This window comes from Lichtheimia ornata, assembly GCF_029851405.1.
Source record: "Lichtheimia ornata isolate CBS 291.66 chromosome Unknown scaffold00047, whole genome shotgun sequence".
Lineage (NCBI taxonomy): Eukaryota > Fungi > Mucoromycota > Mucoromycetes > Mucorales > Lichtheimiaceae > Lichtheimia > Lichtheimia ornata.
The window spans coordinates 81,927-108,039 of record NW_026695367.1 but is presented as its reverse complement, the minus strand read 5'-3'; the positions used below and the strand labels follow the sequence as shown (position 1 = coordinate 108,039).

The 26,113-nt window shown below is 43.4% G+C and overlaps 8 protein-coding genes across 8 annotated transcripts; 3 read left to right on the top strand and 5 right to left on the bottom strand.

The window, feature by feature from the left end:
- Positions 1 to 1,661: 1,661 nt before the first annotated feature.
- On the bottom strand, positions 1,662 to 5,433 carry O0I10_008692 (uncharacterized protein; the record flags this gene model as incomplete). The annotated part of the gene is made up of 20 exons (XM_058488694.1): positions 1,662 to 1,775; positions 1,836 to 2,012; positions 2,082 to 2,228; positions 2,298 to 2,327; positions 2,606 to 2,683; positions 2,743 to 2,881; positions 2,945 to 3,043; positions 3,093 to 3,398; positions 3,458 to 3,680; positions 3,734 to 3,850; positions 3,910 to 4,077; positions 4,133 to 4,277; positions 4,334 to 4,462; positions 4,513 to 4,600; positions 4,661 to 4,688; positions 4,745 to 4,771; positions 4,836 to 4,966; positions 5,035 to 5,069; positions 5,148 to 5,239; positions 5,295 to 5,433. 20 exons carry the CDS (start codon positions 5,431 to 5,433, stop codon positions 1,662 to 1,664), a joined length of 2,412 nt encoding a protein of 803 aa, XP_058340517.1.
- A 421-nt stretch (positions 5,434 to 5,854) lies between these two features.
- Positions 5,855 to 7,002, top strand: O0I10_008691 (uncharacterized protein; the record flags this gene model as incomplete). The annotated part of the gene is made up of 2 exons (XM_058488693.1): positions 5,855 to 5,921; positions 5,984 to 7,002. The coding sequence occupies 2 exons, from the start codon at positions 5,855 to 5,857 to the stop codon at positions 7,000 to 7,002; spliced, it is 1,086 nt and encodes a 361-aa protein (XP_058340516.1).
- A 510-nt stretch (positions 7,003 to 7,512) lies between these two features.
- Positions 7,513 to 8,964, bottom strand: O0I10_008690 (uncharacterized protein; the record flags this gene model as incomplete). Its single annotated transcript, XM_058488692.1, has 5 exons — positions 7,513 to 7,785; positions 7,844 to 8,098; positions 8,158 to 8,492; positions 8,548 to 8,706; positions 8,766 to 8,964. 5 exons carry the CDS (start codon positions 8,962 to 8,964, stop codon positions 7,513 to 7,515), a joined length of 1,221 nt encoding a protein of 406 aa, XP_058340515.1.
- Positions 8,965 to 12,192: 3,228 nt separating this feature from the next.
- Positions 12,193 to 13,780, bottom strand: O0I10_008689 (uncharacterized protein; the record flags this gene model as incomplete). Its single annotated transcript, XM_058488691.1, has 5 exons — positions 12,193 to 12,607; positions 12,666 to 12,977; positions 13,048 to 13,442; positions 13,498 to 13,527; positions 13,607 to 13,780. 5 exons carry the CDS (start codon positions 13,778 to 13,780, stop codon positions 12,193 to 12,195), a joined length of 1,326 nt encoding a protein of 441 aa, XP_058340514.1.
- A 2,407-nt stretch (positions 13,781 to 16,187) lies between these two features.
- O0I10_008688 (uncharacterized protein) lies at positions 16,188 to 17,411 on the top strand (the record flags this gene model as incomplete). Its single annotated transcript, XM_058488690.1, has 2 exons — positions 16,188 to 16,571; positions 16,635 to 17,411. 2 exons carry the CDS (start codon positions 16,188 to 16,190, stop codon positions 17,409 to 17,411), a joined length of 1,161 nt encoding a protein of 386 aa, XP_058340513.1.
- A 281-nt stretch (positions 17,412 to 17,692) lies between these two features.
- On the top strand, positions 17,693 to 19,776 carry O0I10_008687 (uncharacterized protein; the record flags this gene model as incomplete). The annotated part of the gene is made up of 11 exons (XM_058488689.1): positions 17,693 to 17,845; positions 17,942 to 18,040; positions 18,141 to 18,243; positions 18,299 to 18,374; positions 18,431 to 18,496; positions 18,558 to 18,728; positions 18,784 to 18,982; positions 19,041 to 19,204; positions 19,279 to 19,404; positions 19,476 to 19,580; positions 19,644 to 19,776. 11 exons carry the CDS (start codon positions 17,693 to 17,695, stop codon positions 19,774 to 19,776), a joined length of 1,395 nt encoding a protein of 464 aa, XP_058340512.1.
- Positions 19,777 to 20,357: 581 nt separating this feature from the next.
- On the bottom strand, positions 20,358 to 23,210 carry O0I10_008686 (uncharacterized protein; the record flags this gene model as incomplete). Its single annotated transcript, XM_058488688.1, has 11 exons — positions 20,358 to 20,800; positions 20,873 to 21,074; positions 21,140 to 21,333; positions 21,384 to 21,525; positions 21,612 to 21,880; positions 21,955 to 22,103; positions 22,177 to 22,263; positions 22,335 to 22,495; positions 22,584 to 22,693; positions 22,760 to 23,011; positions 23,069 to 23,210. 11 exons carry the CDS (start codon positions 23,208 to 23,210, stop codon positions 20,358 to 20,360), a joined length of 2,151 nt encoding a protein of 716 aa, XP_058340511.1.
- A 1,699-nt stretch (positions 23,211 to 24,909) lies between these two features.
- Positions 24,910 to 25,283, bottom strand: O0I10_008685 (uncharacterized protein; the record flags this gene model as incomplete). The annotated part of the gene is made up of 2 exons (XM_058488687.1): positions 24,910 to 25,001; positions 25,070 to 25,283. 2 exons carry the CDS (start codon positions 25,281 to 25,283, stop codon positions 24,910 to 24,912), a joined length of 306 nt encoding a protein of 101 aa, XP_058340510.1.
- Between the last annotated feature and the right edge of the window lie 830 nt (positions 25,284 to 26,113).

The following is a 26,113-nucleotide window of genomic DNA, read 5'->3' as shown; positions in this document are numbered from 1 at the left end:
GCATCAGAAAAAGTCTACTTGATTTCCAGCTCTTCCACTCCCTCCTTCTTGCTTCTTTCTCCCATTCTCAACTGTTGCCCCATTCAAGCACAACTACCACCTGCGAAAGATTGTCCTGCGTCAATCCATCATGTCAATCCTACAACTCTCTTGATCCGATTGTCTTCGACTGAATGCCAAGTCCATGGCATGTACACATCCTTCTTGTCACTCGACTACAACACACGAGCCTTCCTTGATACTACACACTGTCTTGCGCACTTCTCAGCCGCGACCGAACGTAACATCTGTTGCTGTTAGTGATGTCTTTACTCCATCGTTTCAAACAGCATTCACAACGTTGCCACTCTACTACAACACACACTCTTGCACACTCCTCTGCCACAACCACATGTAACAGCAGATAGCCAAAGTATAGAAGCAGCTTTATTTACGTATAGCAACTTGCTTCAATACACACGAATTCATTATGGGTGCGGATCTGAATATTGCTTTGGTGCATGGGATGGGAGGAAGTGGATGTATTGACCGGTTGGTCCCCTTAGCCCATTTAGAACGTGATCTTCAGTTTGGATGATGCCATGTCAGCCATCAACTACAAGCAATCTTCATCTGGTTGAGCTGCATGAGGAAACAAGTGATAGACCAACCGCTGGATGGGACAAGGAAGCATCATCAGCTACCACATGGCTCTTCGATCATCATATGGGACCTGCCATGGGTATGGTGGGTGGATGCAATCAAGTGCAGTGATGAGAAACTATGGAATGTCGCTTTGGTTACTGGAGACGTCGTCAGCGGGAAAGAAGGTACCTATCATATGAATACTGCTTCGGATGATGGTGGATTGGGCGACATTGACGAGAAGGCTTGTGTCTTTGACGAAAGGTGTTTTTACAACCATGGATGGATGATTTTCGAGTCAAGGCACGCAGCAATAGGAAGATGTTCATCAAGGATACAATGACACAGTGATACCCATTGACCATATGCAATTCATCTCACATTCAACTTGCAACGCTATTTCTTTATCGCTATGTACTTGAATAAATGCTCAAGCTACCGTGTTCTATTATTCGACTTTGAATGACCAACATGATATTTAGAGCATAATGGTATTATCAGCTCATTGTGCGAGATGAGGATCACTTGGTTGTTTCCTAGATTGATGTGACTAGGTCAGGTTGGATTAAGAGATACGCAGCCTGTTGGATTGGGAACAACCATAAATGCAATTGATTTTACGCGTAATTATAGTCAACCAACAATGTGGAAATTGCATCCTTTTGTTCCAATAGGTTGCACAATGGGGATACTTTGTCCTTCTTTCATGCATAATTGCATTTTGAGATCAATTACACGCCATTGCTTATAAGCCAAAAGCAGAGAAGGCATGCTACAACTATCAATCCTACATACAGAATTTATCCCATTGCTGCAATCGACGCATGATTCATATTGACACAAAGATCTATCGTTTCAATCACCCATCCCATTCCAACACCACAATTGTATTCACACATGTCCCCAGAAAGAAAAGAAACTTGAATAGAATCCACAAATACACACGCACAAAAAACTCGAATCCTTGTTTTCGTTGCCTTTTTGTATATTTGATGACAATGCTGATGAAAAACGACTATGCTGAAAAGCGAAACAATTTAAGCTTGCTTGGCAGCAGCCTTCTCGGCACGGATACCCTTGGCGGGGCGGACAGCCTTAGCCTTCTTGGGAGCTTGGGAAGAGATGACAGCAGAGGCACGAGCAAGAGCAGCCTAATTTACACAGTTAATGATTAACCCTATCGCTTGATCCATTCATTTTTCAATCTTTACCTTGCGCAAATCAGCACGGTAACCAGAGCGAGCGACCAAGTTGGCGACAGACTTGGCAGAAGCACGGCGAGACTTGGCAATGACATAGGAGTGAGTAGACTTGGCGGGCTTGTTAGCTTGCTTGGCCTTCTTAAGGGTGACACGGACACCACGGGGAGCAGCAGCGATGTCAACAGCCTATAACAAACACGTTGCATTTAATAAATGATCCAATTATTATGATATCCATCAAGATCAAAAATTTACCTTGTTGTTGGCAAGACCAGAGTACTTGAAAGTGTTCAAGTTGGTCAAGTTACCACGCTCGGCAGTGAACTCAACGCCATTAGGACGCTTGACGAGGAAGGAGTTGTTGTTCTTGACCAAAGCCCAGACGAGTTCAGCGCTCATTGTCTATACAAAATGTCGTGTGTTGGTTCATTTTCTTTTGTCGCATTCGTTTGTGCTGTAGATGAGACTTACAAATAGGTTGGAAACTGAAAAGAGGAAGGCCTACAACTTGCAGCCAGCAATAAATTTTTTATTCGTGCCCCTCTGACAAGCCACTTTAACAAGCGAACCGTACATTGTATCCGTCACGTGATCACTTGACAGGTTTGCTGACGATGAATGTCCAAGATAACCTTGCAAGCATGCAAGATTGTATACAACGGCTTACGAAGTTCCATGTCTATTTCATCCAAGATCGATCATCTTATATATATTGTTTTTTATCGTTGTGGTTTATTGTTATTGACTTCTTTGAAAGCTGAGACTATACAGTTCTTAACCTCCTTATAGCTAACAATGACACTCGTTTCGTCGTCTCTTGAAGTGAGCATGATTTTTTCATCCACGCCGGCATCCAACTGTTCGAAGCATATGTAAGTGATTGTCACCATCACCCTTTCCTGATTTACCAGCTTACCTTGTTCAAGCAAGATACAACATGAGCATTATCCAACCTTGGCTGCCCATTGTCGTCTGTTTGATGAAATACGTAATCTCTAAATAGCTTGATGATGTACTTTTCTCCTGTTTCTGACCAAGAGGGATCATTCTCAAATCTAGGAAAATGGGTATATGAGCCATCTCAAGTACATAGGAATCCTTCGCATCATAATACTAACTCTGCACGCTCGTTGATAAAACCCATTTTGGTCAATAATCGCAAAAGTCGTCCATTTTCCAGCTGCCGACTCAACTCATGATCCAATACATCCGTGTAGCTACAATAGATATCAATAAATGGGACTCTTGGTTCCATCCGATGCTTACCTTTGGTTGCAATTGACCTCATGCAATATCCTTGATCCAATCAATGAAATCACGTGATCGATGTTCTTTGTTGAATCTGGCTTGCTCAATAGATACAAAACAACCTTCTTGATATCTGCTGAATAACAATGGGACACAAGTTCAAAAGAACGAGGGAGGTTCTGAGATGATTGTGGTATGTTGCAAGCGAGTTCAATGATAAGTTTGCCAAATGCCAAAAAGTCTTCTTGTTGGTGTTCTTCGATAGTCCCATCTCCGGATTCAAAATGCAAGACATCCAATGCTGCTGAGCAATTGATACGGAGTCTATAGATCAAATAGTGTCAGCGAAAGTAGAAGAGACCTTTTCCCATCATCAAGCTTACCTGTTCTTGCCTGTAACAAGAATCTTGGATGGTTCAATGCTCCTTACAGCAAGACCCGCCTTGTGCACTTTTTTCATTGCTGATGCGATTTGGGTGATGTAGCTCCATAGGGTGGTCTCCGGGATAAAGGTGGGTGCACTACCATTGGCAGAACGATTTCCCATGCCGTACATGCTAAGCAGAGTCTTTGCTCCAGGATGATACTGGTACACGAAAATGACAGCTATTCACCCAACGTAAGAGGATGGCCCATACTCCCTTACTCCAACCACTTACAAGGATCACCAAAAGCACGTGTAGTAAATGCCTCTCGGATGGATACAATATTTGAATGCCTTATCTTTCGCCAACGTTCAACAGAAGCCATAGCTTGTTCATTGACCAAACGGAAACCTAAATCGTCATGATCAATACCAACATCTCAATCACCAAAATGGTATGCATAGGCGTACCTTCGACTCGGTAAAGAACATAAGTGCGACCATCCACTGTGGAGACAGCCTTGTACGCCGTTGTTGGATGATTAAAGAACATGCTCTTGTGTCCAGGCTGGTTGCGGATTTCCAAAGGATACAATGAATGATATACATCCACTTCCTGGGGCAGACCTAATTCACGTGCTGTCATGGGGATAAGTATTTATGATGGTGATTCCCGTTTTTAGCCATCACATACCTGGTATTGTAACCAACTCGTTCTCATTTCTTCGTGCTAATTCTTCTCGTAGTTGATCGGGTGTAAAGAAGGATTGTAGTGCCCGTTGTTGTGTTGAAAGATTGGCAAGATGTGGCAACGTGCGAGCGTGCATATGGTATTGCAACTAGATCACACAATCAGTCCATTTCTTTGCGTTGTATTATGTATGAAGAAACTCACCGGCTGCTGATCAAACATGGATGCCCCCATATAATAATAGGGATCGACTGGGCCTGGTTGCATCATGCTCATGGATCCCATGGACGACATAGGTGGATGTGGTTGCATCGGGGAAGCGGCTCCTGATATCTAGATAAAGTCAATCATGAATCCACAACCCTGTTTGTCGAAACGCATACCTCGCCTGCCATTGTGAAATGAGAGAAGCTGTTGGTAAGACCTGACACGGAAGCATCACCATTTGTAGATGGATAGCCATTTTGTCCGCTAATACAAACATGTGAGTATTTTCATTGTTGATGTATCAACAAAGAAGCATGTACTTACGAGGAAGCGGGTGGATTGATTGTATTACCTATATCCCAAATGCATGAGATGGATGTGATTTCATCAATAAAAGTGAACTTTTACCCTCTGCCGTTGTTGTTGTTGTTGTGACTAAGATACGCTTTGATCAGCCCAATGTTGATTCTCTCCTTCATTCAAAATGTGTGTTACAAACCTTGTGTGATGGCGTTAGAAGATGATGTAGGAACGAAGACCGGTGCATTGACGCTATCTGGGGTTACTGTGGACACCGCATTGGCAGGTTTTGATGTTGCTGTAGGTTGCTGGATACGCACCGTGGATTTGCTATGATGTATGTTAAGCATGCACACACCATCCACATTACCCCCCCCTTTCTCTATTCCATATCTTACCTTTCAGGACTAGGTTGAGATGATGGTTTGATGCCCTAATGACGGTATTGAGTTATCTTGCCGGGGTTTCTTCCGATGCATGCCACCACCACACCACCACCATAGCACACTACCACTTCGTGGTTGAATTCGCAGCCTTTGTCTTCGAACTTGCAGAACCCGTGGATAATCACATTGCGACATAGACGTTTAGCATTCACGTTGGCTACTTGACCAAAAAGTCAGTAAAGTTGGGCGGATCAATAAAAGCAATGAACAACCTTTTGGTTTTGAAGCAGGCTTATTGGCGGTGTCGGTCTGTGAAGAGGTTGAAGCAACTGCATCCGGAGCGACGATGGGAATAGCAGAAGGCGATTGTGGAGGTAGAATGAACTGATGGGTGAAGGGTTGCTTTTGCATTGGCAGACGTGTAAAATGAGAGTTTCGGTGGTGGCGGCGGTGAAGGAAGCAGGATTGATATCCACTGAAAATTCGGCTTCCAATGATAGTGGGTTTGTCCGCTGCTGGTAGTGAGAGCGAGTGAGTGATTGAGTGGGTGCGTGAGTGAGTGCGTTTGTGTGTGGGGGGGTTTAGTTTGGGGGGAATAAGAACGGGAGAGGATAACAAGGACACCAATGAAAGATTGATAGTGGATAGGAAAGGAAAAGGAATGCTGATAACACGAGCCTGTGCGGATCATCAGGCGAAAAAAGGCACTTTTTTCTTTTCTACTGCACAAATGACATGCCACCATCCATAAACTATCTCCTTCTTTCGCTTCTTTTTCTCTTTACGTTCCCTTTCACTCCTTTTCCTAATGGCTATTCTATTCGATCAACCTATGTTATCATTATCAACGCATCACATTCATAATGTCGATATTGACGACTTGAAGACAATGTGGGCTGGTACATAATGGCATGATTCTTTATCCTATTTGCAACGGGACATTTATATAAAAAACATGTAGTCTTTACCAAATGCAAAGCACATCTTGAGAATGGAAGACGATTGGAGAACATGTCATGGCGTCTTTGGTATCATGAGAAAAACTCAAACAGCAGCAGCAGCAGCACCACATCATCCGCCGCCTATTTTTCCTGCATGTCAGCAGTTGTATCTTCATTCGATTCTTCAACATCCTCCTCTTTCATTCCCGCATATTCAACTTCACCTGCTGCAGCATCCACAACTTCTACTATTAATACCGCCAGCATTCATAATACCAATACGTGTGTTAAGCGCTTCATCTCATCCATGGAGCACCAAGAAGATTGGTCACGTCATTCTCATCAACAACACAACACAACAAAAGCCGTGGCACTTGATACCAACAACAACAACAATGCCACAAATGGCACAACACAAGCAGCCGTATCTGCAACCGACGCATCCATCACGAAACAAACATCCAATAATGGAACTTTGCAGCGGTCGCATGATCGACAAGCCCAGCAAAGTACATTACAGCACCACCATCAAGAACAACAACAACAACAATCAGCCATCTCCCATCATTCAACGTTCAAGCCACGTGTTTCTATCATACAAATCGATCCTGGTGATGATGAAGATGAAGACCATGAATCCCTCGACAATGTTGATAATGATGATCGCAATAATGACGATAACTTTTTCAACAAATCCAAGCCGGTACAACGATCCTCAGCATCACGACCTTCACTCTTGACTGCAATGCTGCGAAATGACACTTGTGCAGCCAACGCTACAGGAGGCTCAGCAGCACCAAAGAATACCAAATCAGCACGCGATCATTTTCTTTGCAAGGAGCTTTCCGAAAGCCTTAGACGCAATGTCCTCTGGGAGCAAATTCAACAGCGAGCTTTATATCCTAATCAACTTTATCGACACCATCCAGCAGCAGTAGGAATACGGTCAAGGAAACAGCAAGAGCAAAGTAGAGGGGTACATAGTAATCGTAATAACTTGCAGCATACTGAGTGGTTGGAAAGCTTTCATGGATGGTAAACAATAAAGTGCTGCTGCATGTTGCTCAAGTTGTATTTCAATACCCCAATTGATCAAAGAGTAATACATTGTTTCAAGCCAGATGTATGGCTTTGATCTTGTGAAGATAGCTTTGTAGCAACAAGGCGCAAAGAATGTGGATGGTGGCAACAACATGTTATCCTATTTTGGAAATAAAGGGAAAAGAGGAGGCAAGGCACAAAATCAAAAAACACAATCAATGTGTCTCGAAACAAATCAGGACCGCATTCCAAATCATGGTATCATCTTGCACCTCCCCCCCCTTACCCCCTTGATATTCATCTCAATTTACTACCTTGCATTACTTAATTTGTGGCCAATTACCAACAACCCAACAACCCTGAAAATCAATCTCTCTTTATTGGCTGATACCTATTACGTATGTTGTATGTATGCAGCAACATCATAATGATGGTCGACAACAGCTCCTTTTTTTGCATCCAGCTTGATGGAACGACAGCTCGTGTGTGCTCTCTCTTTTATGATTCATTATACTTTTTCATCTTCTTCATGTATAGAAGGGCTGAAGCGTTCGAGATCTCTAGGGGTAGACAAATAGGGGACATGGACTACAATGTGATTGGGGTATTGCTTATAATAGGATAAAACATCTTGATGCAGATCGAGCTTTCCACTAGCTTCCGGTGCTAATGCATGCCGAATGAACGCAACTGCTGCTTTCGAGTTCAAATCAATCGCCAGTGCTGGATCAATCTGAAAGGGGGATCGAAAATCAAATCGAATAAGATGTCGAAGAACCAGCTAGTGGACCACAAAACATGATGAGCATCTTTAAAAATGGGGTAGTGGATGTCCTTACCATAACGTCAGATTGATGTGTGTGCGCCGTGCCAGTCAATGAGAAGCATATGGATTGGTTACAGCAAGGTGATGATTGCATTAGCTCTTGTACTGTATCAAAGTTATCTGGCCAAAAGGCAAATTGTTCGCTTAAAATGGCAAGAACGGGTCGATAAATGGTGCAAAGACGATCCATCATCACCAAAGGTTGTGTCCATGGGTCCAATAAAATCCCACATTTGAATTGTGTTTTTGGATGATTCAACGCAAGTATCTTTGAAAAATGGATGAGCCCACGTTGTGTGACTCATACATGTAGCAAAAGATGCTTACCGCAGTTGCTGCACCAAAGCTATGACCCGCCATCACCATCGAATCCAAATCAAGCGAACCACGAAACCCACTGGTTGCCTTGGATTGTTTCATTGTTCCCAAGTTTAAGCGTTCCATTGCATCCACGCAAAGTTGCACCTCAGCCAAGCGTCGTTGCAATTGTACATGTCGATAATCCCACACTTCAGGTGGCAGCCCATCATATCGTATCCAATCATCTTCTCCACGTCCTTTGGCAAGGCTACCAGAGCCATCTCGATGTTCAATCGCTGCCACTACAAACCCATAGCTCGCCATGCTTGAACAAAACGAAGAATAAAGATGCCTATTACCACCTACATTATGGTGAATTAACAACGCTTCCTCTATTTGAAGGTTATCATGCCATACCAAGACCATGGCTGAAAATGATGATAGGGTAACCAGAGGTGTTTTTGGGAGGCTTTAAAAGAGCAGCATCAGCAGATGCACGGATTTTGATGCGTTTTGCCAGTGCCGATAACCAGTCCGCTACAATGCCTGGCATGTGTGCTACATCTTTACATAATGCTAATACAAAAGTGAGTGATGACTACCTTTAAACAATGAATCAACACTACTACTACTACCTCTTGCGTATTCTTGATTTGATACCCAACAAGCTCGTCGATCATGCTTTGTTACGTTTGCGGGGTAGAATAGGCGGATGAGGAGTGAGGATACTGGAAAGCTTTGGGGTCCTTTTTTGCTGCCAACATGCCATTCGAGATCATGGCAGCCTACTGAATAAGGTCCGCCCAAGTCAGGGAAATCAGCAAATAAAGACATGGTGAATAGATTAAAGTCTCATCAAACATAAAAGACGCATGCGTTGATCATCACAAGTAAATTTATATACATGTATGTAGAATGCTTAATTACGCAAGCAAAGGCCCATCTCGGCATGCGGGTCGGGATCATGGGTATCTAGTACCGCGCTTTGATGGTAGGTAGTAGAGCAACCAAGATTTCAAATTAAACCGACACTGGGTGATCTGTACAACTGTATGTGTTGTCGCTCTTTATCATCTTGATGGTTTTAGTCGTCGAACTTACAGCTACATACGCGACTTGCCGTAGCATGCTGCATACCATATCATCCGAGAACAGCGCTACACCCATCATTCTATCGATGGTGATGTTGCTCTTGTACTGCTGGATGTCTTCATACATAGACTTTGTGTCATTGTAAAATGTGCTACTATGATATTGCATCAAGGTTAACCTTTTATTTTTTGGAAAACCGGATTTGATAAATAACCCACCCAATCCACTAATCCATGATTGGCACGATAAGGTCAACTAGGATAGTTGTAAGAACATCGCATGGGGATTTAGTTTTTTTTTCTCTCTTGCTGCCCGATTTCTTACATCAGTGTGCTTTACCGAAACGATTACCAGTGCCGATATCCCGACATGTGTATAGAGAGAAAAACATGATCCGGACATTCGATGATAGTAGAAGTAGCTGGTTGTTGTACGTGGTTCCTCACTCAAACAAGGGCTATTGTTGTAGATACCATTACCATGGTCGCAGGATGATGATGCTCTTATTTGACAGACTTTAGTAACCTAAATGTCATTGTATGCCAAAGTCGTTACCGTGGTAATGCTTCGAAGGCTAATAAAGCATGGGGACATCTGCTGACAATGCTCTAGGTTCGAGATCAGTCTATGGATTACTGTTTGAGCTCGTGCATGTGTGATTCTCTTCTTTATGCATACGATGATGTGATGATCTACTGCAGCAGGGCAGTGCATGTGCAGTTGAACCAACGATAGGGTTACGGTTCTCTAAATATGTATGGATGAGGTTGATACAACTTGCTTTGACAGCTATTACTAACCATGCAGGTACGAGATGCTGTGATGGAATCATATGGAATCATATGGGATCATGAGGTGACTTTACAAACAAGGATGAGGCACCCATTTATCAGCTATAATTTCCCATTGGGATAATGTAAGGAATTACACGACGACGAACTTGGTGTGTATCGGTGCTCGTCCAATGTGGAAGGTTGGGCATGGTTTCAAGGTCACTTGACTTGGAAGGAAAGAGGCATTTTACGTTGGCTGAGTTACCACTCACACAATTCTAACTTGGGTCTCCTGGCAGCGAGCCAGTTGTTTATGCAATCAACGTCACCAAGACTATGCAACGAAACTCCTCATCAATTTGGATTGATAGAAAACGTAATCGTAATGTATTGCAAATTAGTTATTCATGCTAATTCTACGATAGGGATATGCCAATGCTAGGTGGGGTTTTCTATCGCCATCCTGGTTCACCATCTTTCTATACGTTGATGGTGTTGATTAGTGATTCTTATTATCTATCATGCAACACCCGCCCTTTACTACCAACCTTTCAAGACATAAGCGAGCGTCTTTTGTGTGGTTCTTCAAGCCTTGCTGCATGATGCACGAAGGGTCCAATGAATCATAGGTCAACAGAATGATTGCGCTTAGCTGTATCCTCCCCTAAAACTTCATCAACGTGGTTGGCACATCCTGTATGTTGGGTCTTCTTCTATGCTGGTCGCTGCCAACTGGTGACCCTGACCCAAGTATTTTGGTTTTGGGTCGATAGGATGTTTTCCTTCCTTGACAATGATCATCGTGTAATAATAATCGATGCTTTGGTGAATGATCCCCTTCCTTGTTGACTCGTATGAGATACATGGCCTTGATCACATCATCATTTGATATCATTGTTGATGTGCATATTGGTATTGGTGAATCTCTGAATGTCTGCAGCTGCTGATGTCACTGGTCATGAAGGTGTCGTCTCCTATAGCAGTGTTGGCGTCAGGCACCGTTTTGCAGACCTGCATGATATAAAGGGGAACTTTGTATTAAACCCATTGTTCACTGTTCTCTTCCTCACAAAGATACTCGAACACCTTCACCGAATCTCACGTACTCTTATCTTGCTCTTCCATTGCACACATTTCCACATCGCCACCAGCACATTGGGTTCATGCTAACGTTGCGTTCTCTGAATGGGCGGCCGATCAGTTGATTGCTTGCGTATACATGGCGACTGAGATCAGCATTCACGGCGTCCTTTTGCTGCCTGTGGACATGATATGACGAAGGGAGAGAAATTGCGCTCCTTCAAACGCGACAACATTTTTATGCAAACTCAGGTGCCACGATTACAGAGCCGGTGGATCACAAAGTACGCCAAGTGACAGTAAAAACCCAAGTCCACGTACACTGTGAACAGCTGCACAACGTAGTGCATCTCCTGTAATGGGCGTACATACTTCTTCACAAGATCCTGTTCGTGGGAATCGAATTCAAATCCAAGTCATCAGCATTTACGACGACGATGTTGTCACGGATGTGTTACAGTATTCGTCTATGATATCATCAGCCTTGGTAAGAGTCCATTATAATCTTCATCATGCACTGCATGGACTAATAATGTGGTCATTGTTGTCTTCCAATTTTATGTTCTTTGTCTTGAGATGTTGGAACTTACCATCCTGCGATCAAGTCTTTGCGGTATGTGTTGATTGTAGTATCCGCCACTTCTTGTTGATCAATGTTGTGTGTCTGTGTACAGTAGTATCCATTTGAGGCGTGCAAAGAGTCACTGCAACATCGAAGTACTTCACTGAAGGCAAGCCACCCGAGGGACGGCATGATGTCAATAATCGGATCGTGGCAAGCTTCGGCATCATTACAACAAGCGAGGCCATGCCTCTCACGGCCGTTCTGAAGCCTTTTGGACATGAGTATGTTGGATCTGGATTTATGCGAAAGGGCCAAGGAATACCAATCCATTCATGCATCAACAATGACCAAGGCAAGTATACTGACCTGTGGCAACATTATAGCAAGCTAATGGCGCGATATTAGGCTACGTTACGAACGGCAATGACTTACATCAAAGCAACGCTTCATTTTTATCAAAGTTGGTCCATAGACAACAAGTTAGCTCGTGTATGGTTATAGCAATATCATTTTACAATTCACAATACACCACTTTGACCAGATGCTTTTATTTTATGCTGCTGATTGTAAAACTTGGGCGAGAATGGCGATACCCTTTCGTAGCTTTTCTTCCTCAATAGTGAATGTTACTCTGAATATACCAGGATAGCGTGTATGGAACACATGACCAGCTGCAATATACACTCCACGATCAAGCAAGGTCTTCCATAGCCAACGTTCATCTTCAATTGTAGGAGATGGTCCATTATTCCTTTCCTTGAGTAGACTTCGCGCATCCACTGTAATAAAATGACCTGCATTGGCAGGGATAAACTCTAAACCATGATGCTTCAGCGCATCTACTGCGACCTTGTATGCATTAGCGAGTCGACGTTTGTTGGTAGCGAGAAAATGATCCACCCATGCTTCATCCTCGAGTATGTTGGATACTAAGCGGTCATTGATTGATGATGTCCAGCTAAACATGCTACTCATCACGTGATTGTTAATTGACCTTGTTCATGGATTATCATTCGTTCACTTACGCAGACGTGGATAGCACATTACGTAGCTCGGTGTTATACTGATCAATGATAAATCCCATACGTAATCCATTCATACAAAAGTCCTTTGAGATGCTATAGGCCACATGCACAAGTGATGGATCAATCACCTGATCTAGGTCCGGAAAGCTGAGTAATGACAAGAAGCTCTCTTTTTGGACGTGTGTGTCATCATGGCTATGCACCACCAAATCACCAAATGTGGATAAGCCATATACTTCATCCGAAATTACATGCAAGTGGTGCCTTGATGCAAATTGAAGGAGCGTTTCCAATGCTTCTCGAGAGAAGCACCTGCCATAGATAAAGAGTGTGAATCATAAGGAAACCACCTCCATCATCATGGACCCCTTTCATTGCTTACCGGCCAAATGGGTTGTGTGGATTAGTAATCAACAGCGCCTTGATACGCTTGCCTTTGTTGTTTACAGCATCATCAAAAGTATGTTCCAATACCTCATCATCGACATGCATATCCCAATCATCGCCATTTTCATTAAGATACAATGGTACAAGATCCACTTGTGAATTGAAACAGACGTCTGCATCAAGGTTGCCATAATAGGGGCTCACCACAAGTACGCTATCACCTGGATCAGTCACTGCCATGGTGAGGTAAAAGATCGCTGCTCCTGCACCAGCGGTGACAATGATATGATCTTGCTCGACATCTCGAATTGGCTTGAAATGGCGTGTTATCGTAGATGCCACAAGTTGTCGAAGGCGATAGGAGCCTTCTGGACGTCCATAATTCAAATCCTATCATGCTGCGTTATGATGGATGAATATAAAAAGTAACACGACAACTTTTTACCGCCAACTCAAATCCAATGGATGCTGGTATCTATTGTTTCAAAATGTAGCATGACGCTTAATAGCTAATATCATGACACACACCCATGCACTATGTATGACGCATCTACCTTTTCACCGAGCTCATCATTCATGAGGTCGTTTTGAGCTACACCAAGATTGATGACGGGATTTACAGGGTGGAATATATAATCCCATGCATCCATTAATGCATCCCTCATCGGGTTTGCAATATTCAAGCTCTGGATGGCGCGTTGCGATAAGTTAGACGACTCGTTGGTCATGGTGCTTTTTGCATGAAATGGTGGGAAAAGCTGAAAAGAAACAATGGTTGCAAGTTTTGGATGATGCGATCATTGTAAATGATACGTTCTTATATGCACAGCTTACGATAGCTGACGTCTCTCTTCAGGCCATATGACCAAGTGAGCACACAAATGGCGCAATTATGGATACGTGGGTACGTGATCCTGTGCTCTTTGCTCTTGTCGCCGCGGGATATGATTTTCGTTTTCTTTATACCATGGCAACGAGAGCATCGTTGTTTTCCCAATAGAGTGGATTAATGTAGACCCTTATGAAAGGAATACAAGCATTGTGGAGATATGGGTTTGTTTCACCATAGCAAATTCATCGTGGCAAATGGGTGGACAGGAGAATGGGAACACAAGGTGAAGAATGACCACCCTTTTATACCACCATCTTCCCTTGGATTGGTTTCTCGGCATCGGTTTTTTTGTCAAGTGGAAGATCCTATAACCTTCTACATCCTCGTCCCGTGTCCCCTTATCATGTTGTGGATACAGTAATTTTGGTTTGAGAACTTTATCCTTTGCATGTATGCAGGCGTTGTATTCAATACCACCATTGATCAATGGCTTTATGAATGTGAAAACTTGAGTATGGTATTAGAGAAAAGGATAAATGATGTGCAAGGATCGGTGTAATCCCGAAAACAAAGCGAGCTACCACGTTCATATGAAGTTAATGGGTATGAGGAAGGAAGGAAGGTGACGCTAGCTGGCTTAATAAGCATTCCAACTTAGTGATCGTGTGGTACACATACGTCAAAGCGTTTAAGCGCCATGTGTAATCTTTCATTCTGAAGTCACTATAGTCGTGGTGGATCATGATGAGTATGTTGTTGGGTCATATCAGCGGATATTATCATCACTATGGTGCCTTTAATCCGCGCGTTTCGGAGGAGATTGGCATGTGTCAGTCGCGAATTTCGAACCCCTTTGTGCTTGGATCAGTAAACTTGTTGTTGTAGTGACTCATTTAATAATACAATCCAAGTAGACGTACATAAAGCTTGGCATGGCTCATAAAAAGGACACCCTATTCCCTCCACAGCGTCATTGGCTGATTGTGGTAGATGCAAAAAGAATATCAGGTGATTGATTTTTTTGCTTTGTGATCTGGGTCGGGGGGGGGGTTGTATGCGTTCTAGAGCAAAAGACTGGGCACATTGTTCTTGCACAGATACAAAATTCGGAGTCGGATGAATCCTCGGGGAGATCAGGATGTGCATGTGCACGCACCACAAAACGATATATACCTTGAATCGTACCATCTTTAGGATCGGTAATGTTGTACTGCGTCAAGCATCCCCTCTCCTTTTGCATCTTCCGCCCATTGTCGGTACCCAATATCATGGGCTTGTAAGACATTAACTGTGTGTGGATCATTTCACAGTGGCTCCGATCCGACGGGTGATTGTTCTTTTTGAAATCCACACACGTTATAGGCGGCTGATGGTTGGAAGAGAAAAAAAAAAGCAACTGGGTGCTTTCATCACTTTTTTTTGCCAAACAATGTCGGGCTTGCATTTCAAGACAAGATACACAGAAATAGCATGTGCGACCTAAACGGATCCAAATGAATGTAACACGTGCTTTACTTTATCAGGTGGACACAAGAAAAAAAAACGAGTCGAAAAGACCAAACAACATCAAGGGGGTGATGTACATGATTGCCCAAATTTGTTGTGTAATGTAATATAAATGATGAAGATGATGATATAGATGCATTATTAGCTACGCACAACGCTTTGTATAGTGATGAGGAGGAGAAGGGAAGGAGATGAGTTGTGTGGCCAACTTTTTTACGACCTCCTTTTTCTGATCGAATTGTGTGTATTGTTCTCGATTACACGTACGCACGGCAGGATGGTAGTGATGGGTCTCATTTCTGATTTAATTTTTGACAGATGGTGATACAAAGCAGGCATTATTGTACCCAACAGGCTGTAAACACCCCTAAAACGGTCATGGACCAGGCATCCACACAAGTGAGGGTGATGCGTTGTTTCGAATGCCGCCTCAATCTAGATATATGTGTGATGGGATCAAGTATTCATTTTATGAGTCAACCAGGGGCTACGTAAGAGACGATGATGGAGGAAAGAGAGCGTAAATGATCATACAAGACGATGCCAGTAATAATCAGGCCATATTGTCTTTTGCAGTGTGTCGTAAATGGATGCATGCATAAAACGAGAGAAAAAGATGAAATGCATGCTGATTGATCTGGTGGAGTGTGAGCGTGTGTGCTCCATGCATTCATTCTTTTTGGAAATGGCAACGTGTGCTCTCGCTCGATTGCCAGCATGACGAAAAACTATAAATTACGGAGACTCACTTTCTCGTTCTCTTTTCTTCTTCCTGTTTCCTAAACACACAAATCATCATGTCCGCAGCTACCGAACCCACCACCACTACTACTACTGCTCCTGCCGACGAGACTGTTCAACAACAACAGACCACTGAGCAGTCGACTGAAACAGCTCCTGCTACCACCACCACCACTGAAAACTCGGATGATAAGCAACAACCTGCTACCACTGAAGAGCAATCCAAATCGGATGACAAGAAGGATGAAGAACAAAAGGATGAATCCAAGCAAGAAGAGGAAGCCAAGCCTGAGGAGGAAAATGCTGCCGCTGCTACTACTGCTGAAGAATCCAAGAAGGAAGATGACAAGCAACAAGCTGCCGAAACAAAGAAAGATGAAAAGAAGCGTTTTACTCTTTTCAACAAGAAGGGCTTGAGCAGCTTGTTCGGTGGTCGCAAGGTAGGTTGATCCGTTTATGCAATTTGTATTGTTTACACCCAACTCATCCCATTACTATTTTAGTCTCCTGTTGCTGAAACCAAGGAGCAAGAACAACCCAAGGCTGCTGAAGAGGCTACTGCTGCTGCTGAAGAGCTTAAGGAAGAAGAGCCCAAGAAGGATGAGCAACCTGCTGAAGCTGCTGCCAAGGAACAAGATGAACAAGAACAACCCAAGGAGCAAGAAGAAAAGAAGGAAGAGACCACTGAGGCTCCTGCTGCTGAAGAGGAGGAAAAGCCTATGCCCAAGGAAGAGAAGCGCAAGTCTTTCATTAGCAAGCTTTTCAGCAACAAGAAGGCTACCACTACTCCCAAGCCTACTGTTGAAGAGACCAAGGAAGAACAAGAACAACCAAAGGCTGCTGAAGAAGAGCCCAAGAAGGAAGAAAACGAGGAGCAAAAGGAAGCATCTACCAGTGACAAGCCTGCTGCTGAAGAGCAAGCTGAATCCTCCAAACCTGAAGTTACCGAGGAGCAACAACAACAAGAAGAAGCTGTGAAGCCTGTTGAAGAAAAGAAGGAAGAAAAGAAATCTCCCAAGCTTGGTCGTCGTTTGACTTCCTTGTTCAGCCGTAAGAATAACAAGAACAAGCCTGCTAAGGAACAAGCAGCAGCAGCAGCTGAGACTGTTGAAGTGGTAATGGAAGAGGAGAACAATGGTGAGCAACAACAACAAGAAGAAGCAAAGAAGGAAGATGTTGTCGTTGAGGAGGAACAACCCAAGAAGGAAGAAGAGACTGTGCAAGATGAAAAGGCTGCCATTGCCAAGGAACAGGAACAGCCCACTGCTACAACTGCATAAAAATGCTCTCATTGTGTTTGTTTCACCCTTTTTATCTTTCCATACTTTTTACTACTATACCATTACACTAGTTTTATTGCTACCTTTAATGTGCCATTATATTCTTCATCACCATTAAAAAAAGATCAAGTGACTCTATCCTAAATTCTCAAACGTGTTACTTAATTATGAAACAAAAGAGGGAACGTATCCATGATATCACATCGCCCCACGCACCCACCCCCTGAAATACCCAGGCCCGCCTTGTCTTCTTCTCTTTCACTTTTTCTTCTACGTGCACCATGCTATCCGCTGAACCAGTCGACACTATCCAACAGCAGCAACACAATATTGCAACCGATTCCCTCATTGAAGACGTGAACTTGACCGTCATTCAACATCCTTATCTTGACGAACTTGCAGACAAGATCAGAACCGAACCCATTCCATGGCAGGTACGCCACACGCACCTTTACCCTTTATTTTCCTTTTCCCACTATCTATATACAACAATGCGCTGACAGAAAGAGTGTGTACAATGAATGTCCTAGGACTATCAACGCGCTGGTCTCATTACTGCAGACGAGGTGGCCATGATTGAACACGTCGAAAACAAGACGCCTGAAGAAGTCAATACTATCATGGCAGAGGTACGGTGGTTGGTGTGGATGGTGGTGGTGGTGGTGGTGGTGAATGTGGGGCCGTGGGCCTTTGCTAAGCACGAGATGTGTCTCATATGCACCATGATAGCACGGTCTTTATTATGCAGGCATGTACCTGGATCTTATGCATAAGCTTGCACGCGTCGATGCTGTTCAAAAAGTATTGGTCCTTATTCAAGACATGTTGAATGGTAAGTAGATCCATGATGACTGCTTCATTTGATGTTCATGTCTTGTCTTTTTTAGATCATGATGAAAGAATCGCCCTTTTCCATCAAGCAGCAGCTTCTCGTCCAGAATACCCATTTGGTCCTTTCCACAAGTAAGTTTAATCCATGGAGGTATCAAGCATACGACTCATCTATCCCATCACAAAAGGGCACTACAAATCAATGATGAATTTATTGGCATTCAATCGAGCAAGATTTTGGCGTTGCTTGTTTGGTAGGTATTTCTTTTGACTGGGTAAAAGAAAGAAGGAGGGTCTCTCATACAACGAACATAGTTCTACCAACAACCGTGACATTGATATCAATGACTTTTTCCGATGGATGACCTTTCAGCTCCAAAGCCGTAACGCCAACTTGATCGAGCTCAACATTCAAATCCTTGATGCACTCTTTCATATACCCCCTTACAGAGTGGCGTTCTGGAATACGCTTCATGCAGTGGATACGTAGGTTGAAAAGAGGGGCAATGTTCAAAAAACGTCTTTTTCACATTGAATGTAGCCTTGTCAACATTCTCAAAAAGGGCAGTTCCAATCCTCAAGTGACCTATGAAATCGTGTTTGCCATTTGGTTGTTGACATTTGATCGAGATATTGCCGCCAACCTCAACAAAAAGTACGATGTGATCCCTACATTGATCGAAGTTGCCAAGCATGCTGTCAAGGAAAAGATCATTCGCGTGGTGGTGGCTACATTCAAGGTGGGGTGATTTGCATCGTTGCATTGTTTTCTTTCTACTTATGACATGTTTTGTTTAGAATTTGATTGACAAGGCACCCCGAGCCAATCTTTCGGCCATGTTGGTTGCCAAGTTGTTGCCATTTGTTGAACATCTAAGCACACGCAAGTGGTCTGATCAAGAGGTGGTGGATGACATTGAATTCGTTCAAGAACGTTTGCAGGACAACTTTCAAAGTTTGACGTGAGTTATTCTTTTGGTGGGGGGAGGGATTGTGGATTGGATACACAGTGAGTCTAACATGGAGGATGATGTAGTACGTTTGAAGTCTATGCTTCCGAATTGGAAACGGGCAAGCTCGAATGGTCCCCTCCACATCAAAGCGAGAACTTTTGGCGTCAGAATGCTAGCCGATTGAATGAGGATGATAGAAGATTATTAAAGTAAGTTGGTTACCAAGGGCAACAACAATGAGACAGGTTCGCTGATGGATGATCTTTTATCCCCGCTTTAGGATGCTCGTGCGATTGTTGAGTACAAGCAGCCAACCCACTATTTTGGCCATCACCTGCCATGACATTGGACAATATGTGAAATACAGCGGCAATGATGGACGAAGGTATGGTATATCCATCTTCTACATATACATCTTGATTTTTATGCTAATGATGCTGTTGCCTAGACACCTGCAAGAACTAGGTGCCAAGCAAAAGGTCATGGAACTCATGACCCATCAAGATCCCGATGTCCGTTACCACGCCCTTTCCGCAACCCAAAAGTATTTCGCTATGGTAGCATCATCCTCGCAACAATAGTAGCTTTTTGAGTTGATCCCTTTTGTTTTATGCTATATTAAACCGTGAATTGAACGACTTTTTGTATACAGCTGTTTTATTTGATACATGGTTACAAAGATAGCAAGGTCTGTTGTGGTGTATACATGGATACAATAGCAAGCAAATGATCGACGATATCAAAATATACGTATAACTCTGACAACAACAAAGTGAGAAGAGATAGTAAATGCCAGGTCGTTTATATGTATATATATATATATATGAAATGTCTATGGAGTGGTTGAGTGGGTGTTGGTTGTGGTGGTGGCTACAAGAATTCTATACATGGAAAAAAGGGAGGGAGGGGAAAAGAGCTTGTACAAGAAGCAGGAGCCTAATCTGTATGCTAAAGAGAGCGGCAAGAAGAGGGGGATTTTTTGGATCAAAGTACAAGATGATATGATGATTGGGGGGTAACAAATTTGAGAGGGGGTTGTGGGGGAATGATGCAAGAGATGAGTTATGCAAAAGATGACAGAGGTATTTTTGGTGAAGGAGGAGGTCAATGTAGTAGTAGTTGAGAGAGAAAGACGGGTCTGTGCGGGGATTGCATGTCAACCTTATTGAATGGTGCATTGACAAAACACAGGGCCGCCCTCATAATCATGATGGTGATGATGATGATGATGGTGATGATCAATGGCAGGAGCACTTTCACGTTCCACATGATCAATGCGTGCGTAGGCTGGCATCGTAGGTAATTTGTGAAACACAGCTTCGCATTCAGGAATCGAACCAGCACTTCTTCTTCTAGCTGCTGCTGCCATGGCTGCTGCTGCTGCATGGTGTCGATGGTATCCGGTATCCAAGGAAAGTCGTTTACGAAGTACCTCCACTGCATTTGCGTGACAATCAAGGCTGTTGCTCCTTCGTTTGCATCCAACCGTTTCCAAGGGATCATTGTCTTCTGTTAAGCTGCCAACGCCTGAATCATGACTGGCACTTTTACGATTCTCCCATCGCTTCAAATTCGATTGAATGTATTCCACCGTAAATGACATTTCTAGAATAGATACATACAACAACAACAATCAACATCACTGAAAAATAGCTAAATTCTCTTTGTTGGACTTACCAGGAAGAACTTTGGATACACTTTGGAAAAGGCCAAGCGCAACAAAACGGATGAATCCAATTTGAGAGTCTTCCAAGACAATCTTGTCGCGATCATTCATTGGCAAGCTTGGTAAGCCCATAGCACGTTCCAAATCACCTTGAGATACACATTCTTGTACGAGCAACTCTGCCCACCTAGCAGCACGTAGAAAGGGTCGAGTCTATTCGTGCGTGTTTTCTTAGCATACAATGGTCATGAAGCTTCTTAAAGATGATGGATGCTTACCACATTGCTAATGTCAGCACACTTTATCAGTGCACTGCAAAGAGTGAGTCGCTCGTTTTCGCATGAAGCATCGTCGAGTGATTGGAAATTGCCTTGGGATATCCTTTGAGCCTGAGCATGAATTTTTTCAACATAGTCGCCATGGTGAGCCATATCGGTTGCCAAGATGCTTGTGACAACAGTTTTTCGAAACTCTAAAGTCATTATAAGTCATATGTACATCACCCAGAATAAGGAGACATACCTAGATAATCAGGTGACGAAGGTCCACCACCGATTTGATCAAGACCATGTTTTTGAATGATTTGAAAGAGGGTCATTGAATGAAGACTTTCGAGCACCGAACGATCGCTATAGAGCAATGCCAAAGGCGAAGCCGAGTTGATCTGTTGTTTGAGAAAGGTGTGATGATGATGGTTAATACAACTCAGGATTATGTGTAACAAAGGGTGCGTGCGCTACCAGTACTTGCCAAAAATGCATTGTTGACACCCGGGTGCGCAGCATCGTGACCGATGGCGGCAATTAAAAGTGCAAAGATATCCTTGGGACGAAGAATGTGTTGAGGAAGGCCTTGTTGTTGATGATGATCTTGGGGCTTGTTGGCAAACGAGAGCAAGCCGAGACGACAAAGAAAGTAGTACAAACACTGCAAGACATCGATGGCATGGGCAAAGTTGTGATAGGGGTTCCCATCATGGTAAGCACCCGATAATTCAATAATGAAGTCGTACAACTGGTCTAGAAATGTTACGCAATATTAATGATTCCCAGATTCATGGCATATATATAACAAACATAATCTATACACATACCTTGACTAATGGGGAGTTGAAATAAACCTGGTAAGACCAAAGCTTGCTCAAAGATCAAATAGGCACAATAAACGAGATCATCGTGGCCAAAGTCAAAGGGGTTGAAATCCCAGCTGGAAACTTTGTGTTTCAACAATGTGGCACGTTCACTAAGTAGCAGCAGAATCCATGTAAGTGATTACATACTCCCACCCAATCAATGGCTGTTGTGTGTATACTTACCCAGATAAGCCCCGAAAGCCAGAAACGCGTGCTGTTGTTGCTGCTGATGAAGGGGATGCATAAATGTCTAGAATCGTTTGCGTAAATCTGCATGCAAGTTAGTAAAAAGGCTTAGGATCGTGTGTGTGTGAGAGAGAGAGATTAAGTGGTAGACTTACCGATTTCCTTTGCTAAAGATATCTTGAATGCGATGCTGCAGGGCATCGTCAGAACAAAGAGTCGAAGCAGCTGACATGGCATTATCAGGAAGCGAGGGTGAGGATGGCAAAAACGATGCAACTTGGTGCATTTTAGAATCGGGTCGGCATCGGTGTAATTTCTATAGTGATTGTAGATCTTTGTTGTTAGGGTAACAACATAACATTTGTGTGCGTGTGTGTGTGTGTGCATGTTTTCTCTTCTCATACCAGAAATAATGTTTTGATAACCGTCATTGGTAATGGTTTCAAGAGATAATCCACTGCACCTGCATGCATGCACTCGATCATCCATGGTGTATTGTCGTCAGTACCGCACGCTATCAAGAACATGCTATGTCAGCTCCATGCATCTTTACAACCACCCACTGCGATAAAAAGATTACCAATCACTGGCACATTGTCGGGCACGGTGCACACACTATTTCGTATCAGGGCAAGTCGTGGATCATTCAGGGCCGTTGACGAGGAGGGTGCACATGAATAAGAGCATGAATAAGAGTATACAGTCTCGTCGTCATTGTCGTCATGAATGGTGGTAACGGATGAGGTGTTATCGAGATCAATCAACAGAATGGTGGGAGTGGAGGCATGCTGGACTCGATCGAAAGCAGAGACGAGGTTTGTATGATAAAAGACTGCAAAAGAGATTAGTAAGAGAGAGAGAGAGTATTGATTGTTTGTTGTGGTTGTACCTTGACCAAAGACAGACTCGAGTTTGGCAGCGTATTCAGGTTGTTTTATGGAGTGATCATCATCATTCTCTGTGTTCTCGATTAAGAAGGGAGTTGGTGCAGGATGAAATACAACGACGATCGAGCATTGAGAAGGATCCATGGTTTAGTAGAGTGGCGGCGGCGACGACGACGGCGAGAGAAAAGAAAGGGAAAAAAGGGTGCAGTGAATTACAAGAGAGAATGGCCGAATCGCACGCACACACACAAGCAAGTTGAAAAGAAGGGTTGGTTGAGTGGCTGTATATGAGACGAGATGGCAATGAGCAGCGTAAAAGAGGAAGAAAGAGAGGAGAAAGAACAAAAGGGTGGGGGGTGGGGAGAGAGAGAGTAAAAAGGAAAAGGAAAAGCACACAAAGAAGAAGAATGGGCGTTTCTTTTGTGACCTACCGGGTGTGTGAGAGCGAGAGAGTGTGTGTGCGTTTTGAGCGTAGTGCAACAGTGGCAGCACAGTCAGGATAGTCAACGTTGTACAAAGAAAACGAGGGAGAGCCAGAAAGAAAACCTTGGCCGACCATCATGGCTACCACGTGGCAACCGTAACATGGACCTCTTATTTTCCACACCTCTTTTAAAACAATCATAGTTTGAAGATTACTATGATTACCATTTACTATGTTACAATTTTCATTACCCATCCACCCACTTTGTGCTATTAACATGCATCCCTCTCCGCCACGTGCGTATCTATCTCTCTACTTTTGTGCGTATACGTAATGATACTATGAGTCGGTGTTTCTTCTCATCATCATCTGGTGATCGTCTCATCATCGTCATCAGCATCAGCATCATCATCATCGTCATCGCATCATAGCGCACAACCCTTTACTCCTTGTCAACAAAGAAATTGTGTGTCTGTGTATGTGAAACTGTAAAGAACTATCAATATTGCTATTTCTTGTAGGTTGATCCAAACAAACATGCAGCACATTATTATTGGGAAGGAGGGAGGGAGGGAACGAGATCCCCATCACCTCCTTGAAGCATTACCCCGTTCTCACTCTTACATCATAAAAATCCCCAGCACTTTTTTTCCACAGCTCAAGTGATGCACTCTCTTTTCCCTTTGCTGCTGCTGCTGCTGTTGCTACCACCATGTGCTTGATACGACTCCATCCCCATGACATCGTGTTAGTTGGAAGCCAGCTGATCACGCCAAAAGTAAGATGACCAATCAACAATTTCAGGCAACTTTTACTTTCTTGGCATCTATGCTAAGCAACAACCCATCGTAAGAGGAAGGAGGAGGACGAGGAGGATTGTATTATGCACAACACGAGCCAAGTGGCGGTAATCCTATGCATCTTGAGCCAAAGATAGAGTCTTGTTTTGCTGAGATTCACGCATGTACAAGCAAGGCAATGTGATTTCCATTGTTCAAGGCGCCGCCGTCCCCTCTTTTGTGTTTGGTGGGAACGTGGCCATGAATAGTAATCCATCCTCGGAACCCATTTATCCATGACAAGGTTACACACATGGCTATTTCATTCATTCATTCATTCATTCAATGATCCCCAACTTTTAAAACAATAGCAGCAGCAGCAGCTGATCTTTTTAATAGGTTAAACAGGCTTGCATCTAAACGACAAAAAAAGGGGGGATGTTGACGGGGAGACGAAAAAGGGCATGGAAACAGCAGTAAAGGTGGTGGTAGTAATAGCAACAAGGGTAACCATGGCATGAATAGTTGCATTTCCTCACACCCCCTTTCTATCATCATCTTCTCCTTTCTCCCACATGGCCATCGTGTTGTGTTGTTCATATGCTGGATGAAGTTGGTGACTGGATATCGTTGTTGTTGTTCAATAAGCAATTTGCTTCAAGTTGTTGAGCCATTGCATCGATAGCAACGATGATGATGGAAGAGTCGCATTGGGAGCATATCTTGACCACACTATTGTCACATGCATAAACCAGTTATTCACCCTATCTTTCACACTTCTCATCACACGTTATACATACACCAGAAAGAGAACTTCTTGCCGAGCCATCTGCCGACAAATGGAAAGATCACCAACGAAAAGAGTGCGTTAATCTGTGCCTTGCTTTCTTCCCATTCAGCCTCGGCATCGTATGAGTAATAGCTGTCGCCTTCAGAAACATAGCCACCATCCGTATCAATGTCGTCGTCAATGCTAATGTCATCCTCGTAATCCGGTCGCGTGCTTTCTGCCATGGTGTTGTGTGTGGTGGGTGTTGTGTGGTAGCTTCGCCTGCAAAGAGAGGGAGTCCACGCGCCTTGCCTTATAAGAGCGGAAAGTGAAATAGACGCCCTGCTGCAACAACTTTGTCGAGATTCAAGTCAGGTACGATTTTGTCTAGATGGCCCTCTTGCACATCACAATAAAGAGCTATTATGGAAACACACTCTTTTCCTTGATTACAATATAGTCTGATTTCCCTTTGATTATCATTGGTATTATGTAGTAGCCTAGTAGTTGATAGCCTTTTGGGATGATGCATGATGCTTTGATCACATGTCCATATGAACGTTTTCATCATTCTCTTCTCTTAATTGATAAAGGACATCATGTTCACAAACCATACCAACGCTGTAGGCTTTAGTATATAGCTTCTCTCGTCCACAGATGATAACAGGACACAAACGCTGTGAATAGGTTCGACTATTGACAGTAACGATCGAGCTGTAGGCTTTTTGTTTCAGTCATTGGGGCTATAGTCACCAAGCAAAGCAGTGGTCGCATCTCACCAGATGGAGTCAAAGGAGTAAGAGAGAATCCTCTCTAATGCGCATGCCAGCGGGCTTAAAACAAGTATGTACCACGCTGTTGATTTTGATGGGCCAAAGATAGCAATGAACACAAGTAATACATAAAACCTACTTTATGGATCTTTGACTCGTACATAGTCTGAATCGATGGGAATCAAACAAATAGGCGTGTGATGATGTTTGGGATAGCAGCCATGTTGTTCACGCAAACAAAGGAGATCGTAATGGAAATATAGAGCCATTGCTTTATGTAGCTTGGGCATTTGATTTAATTG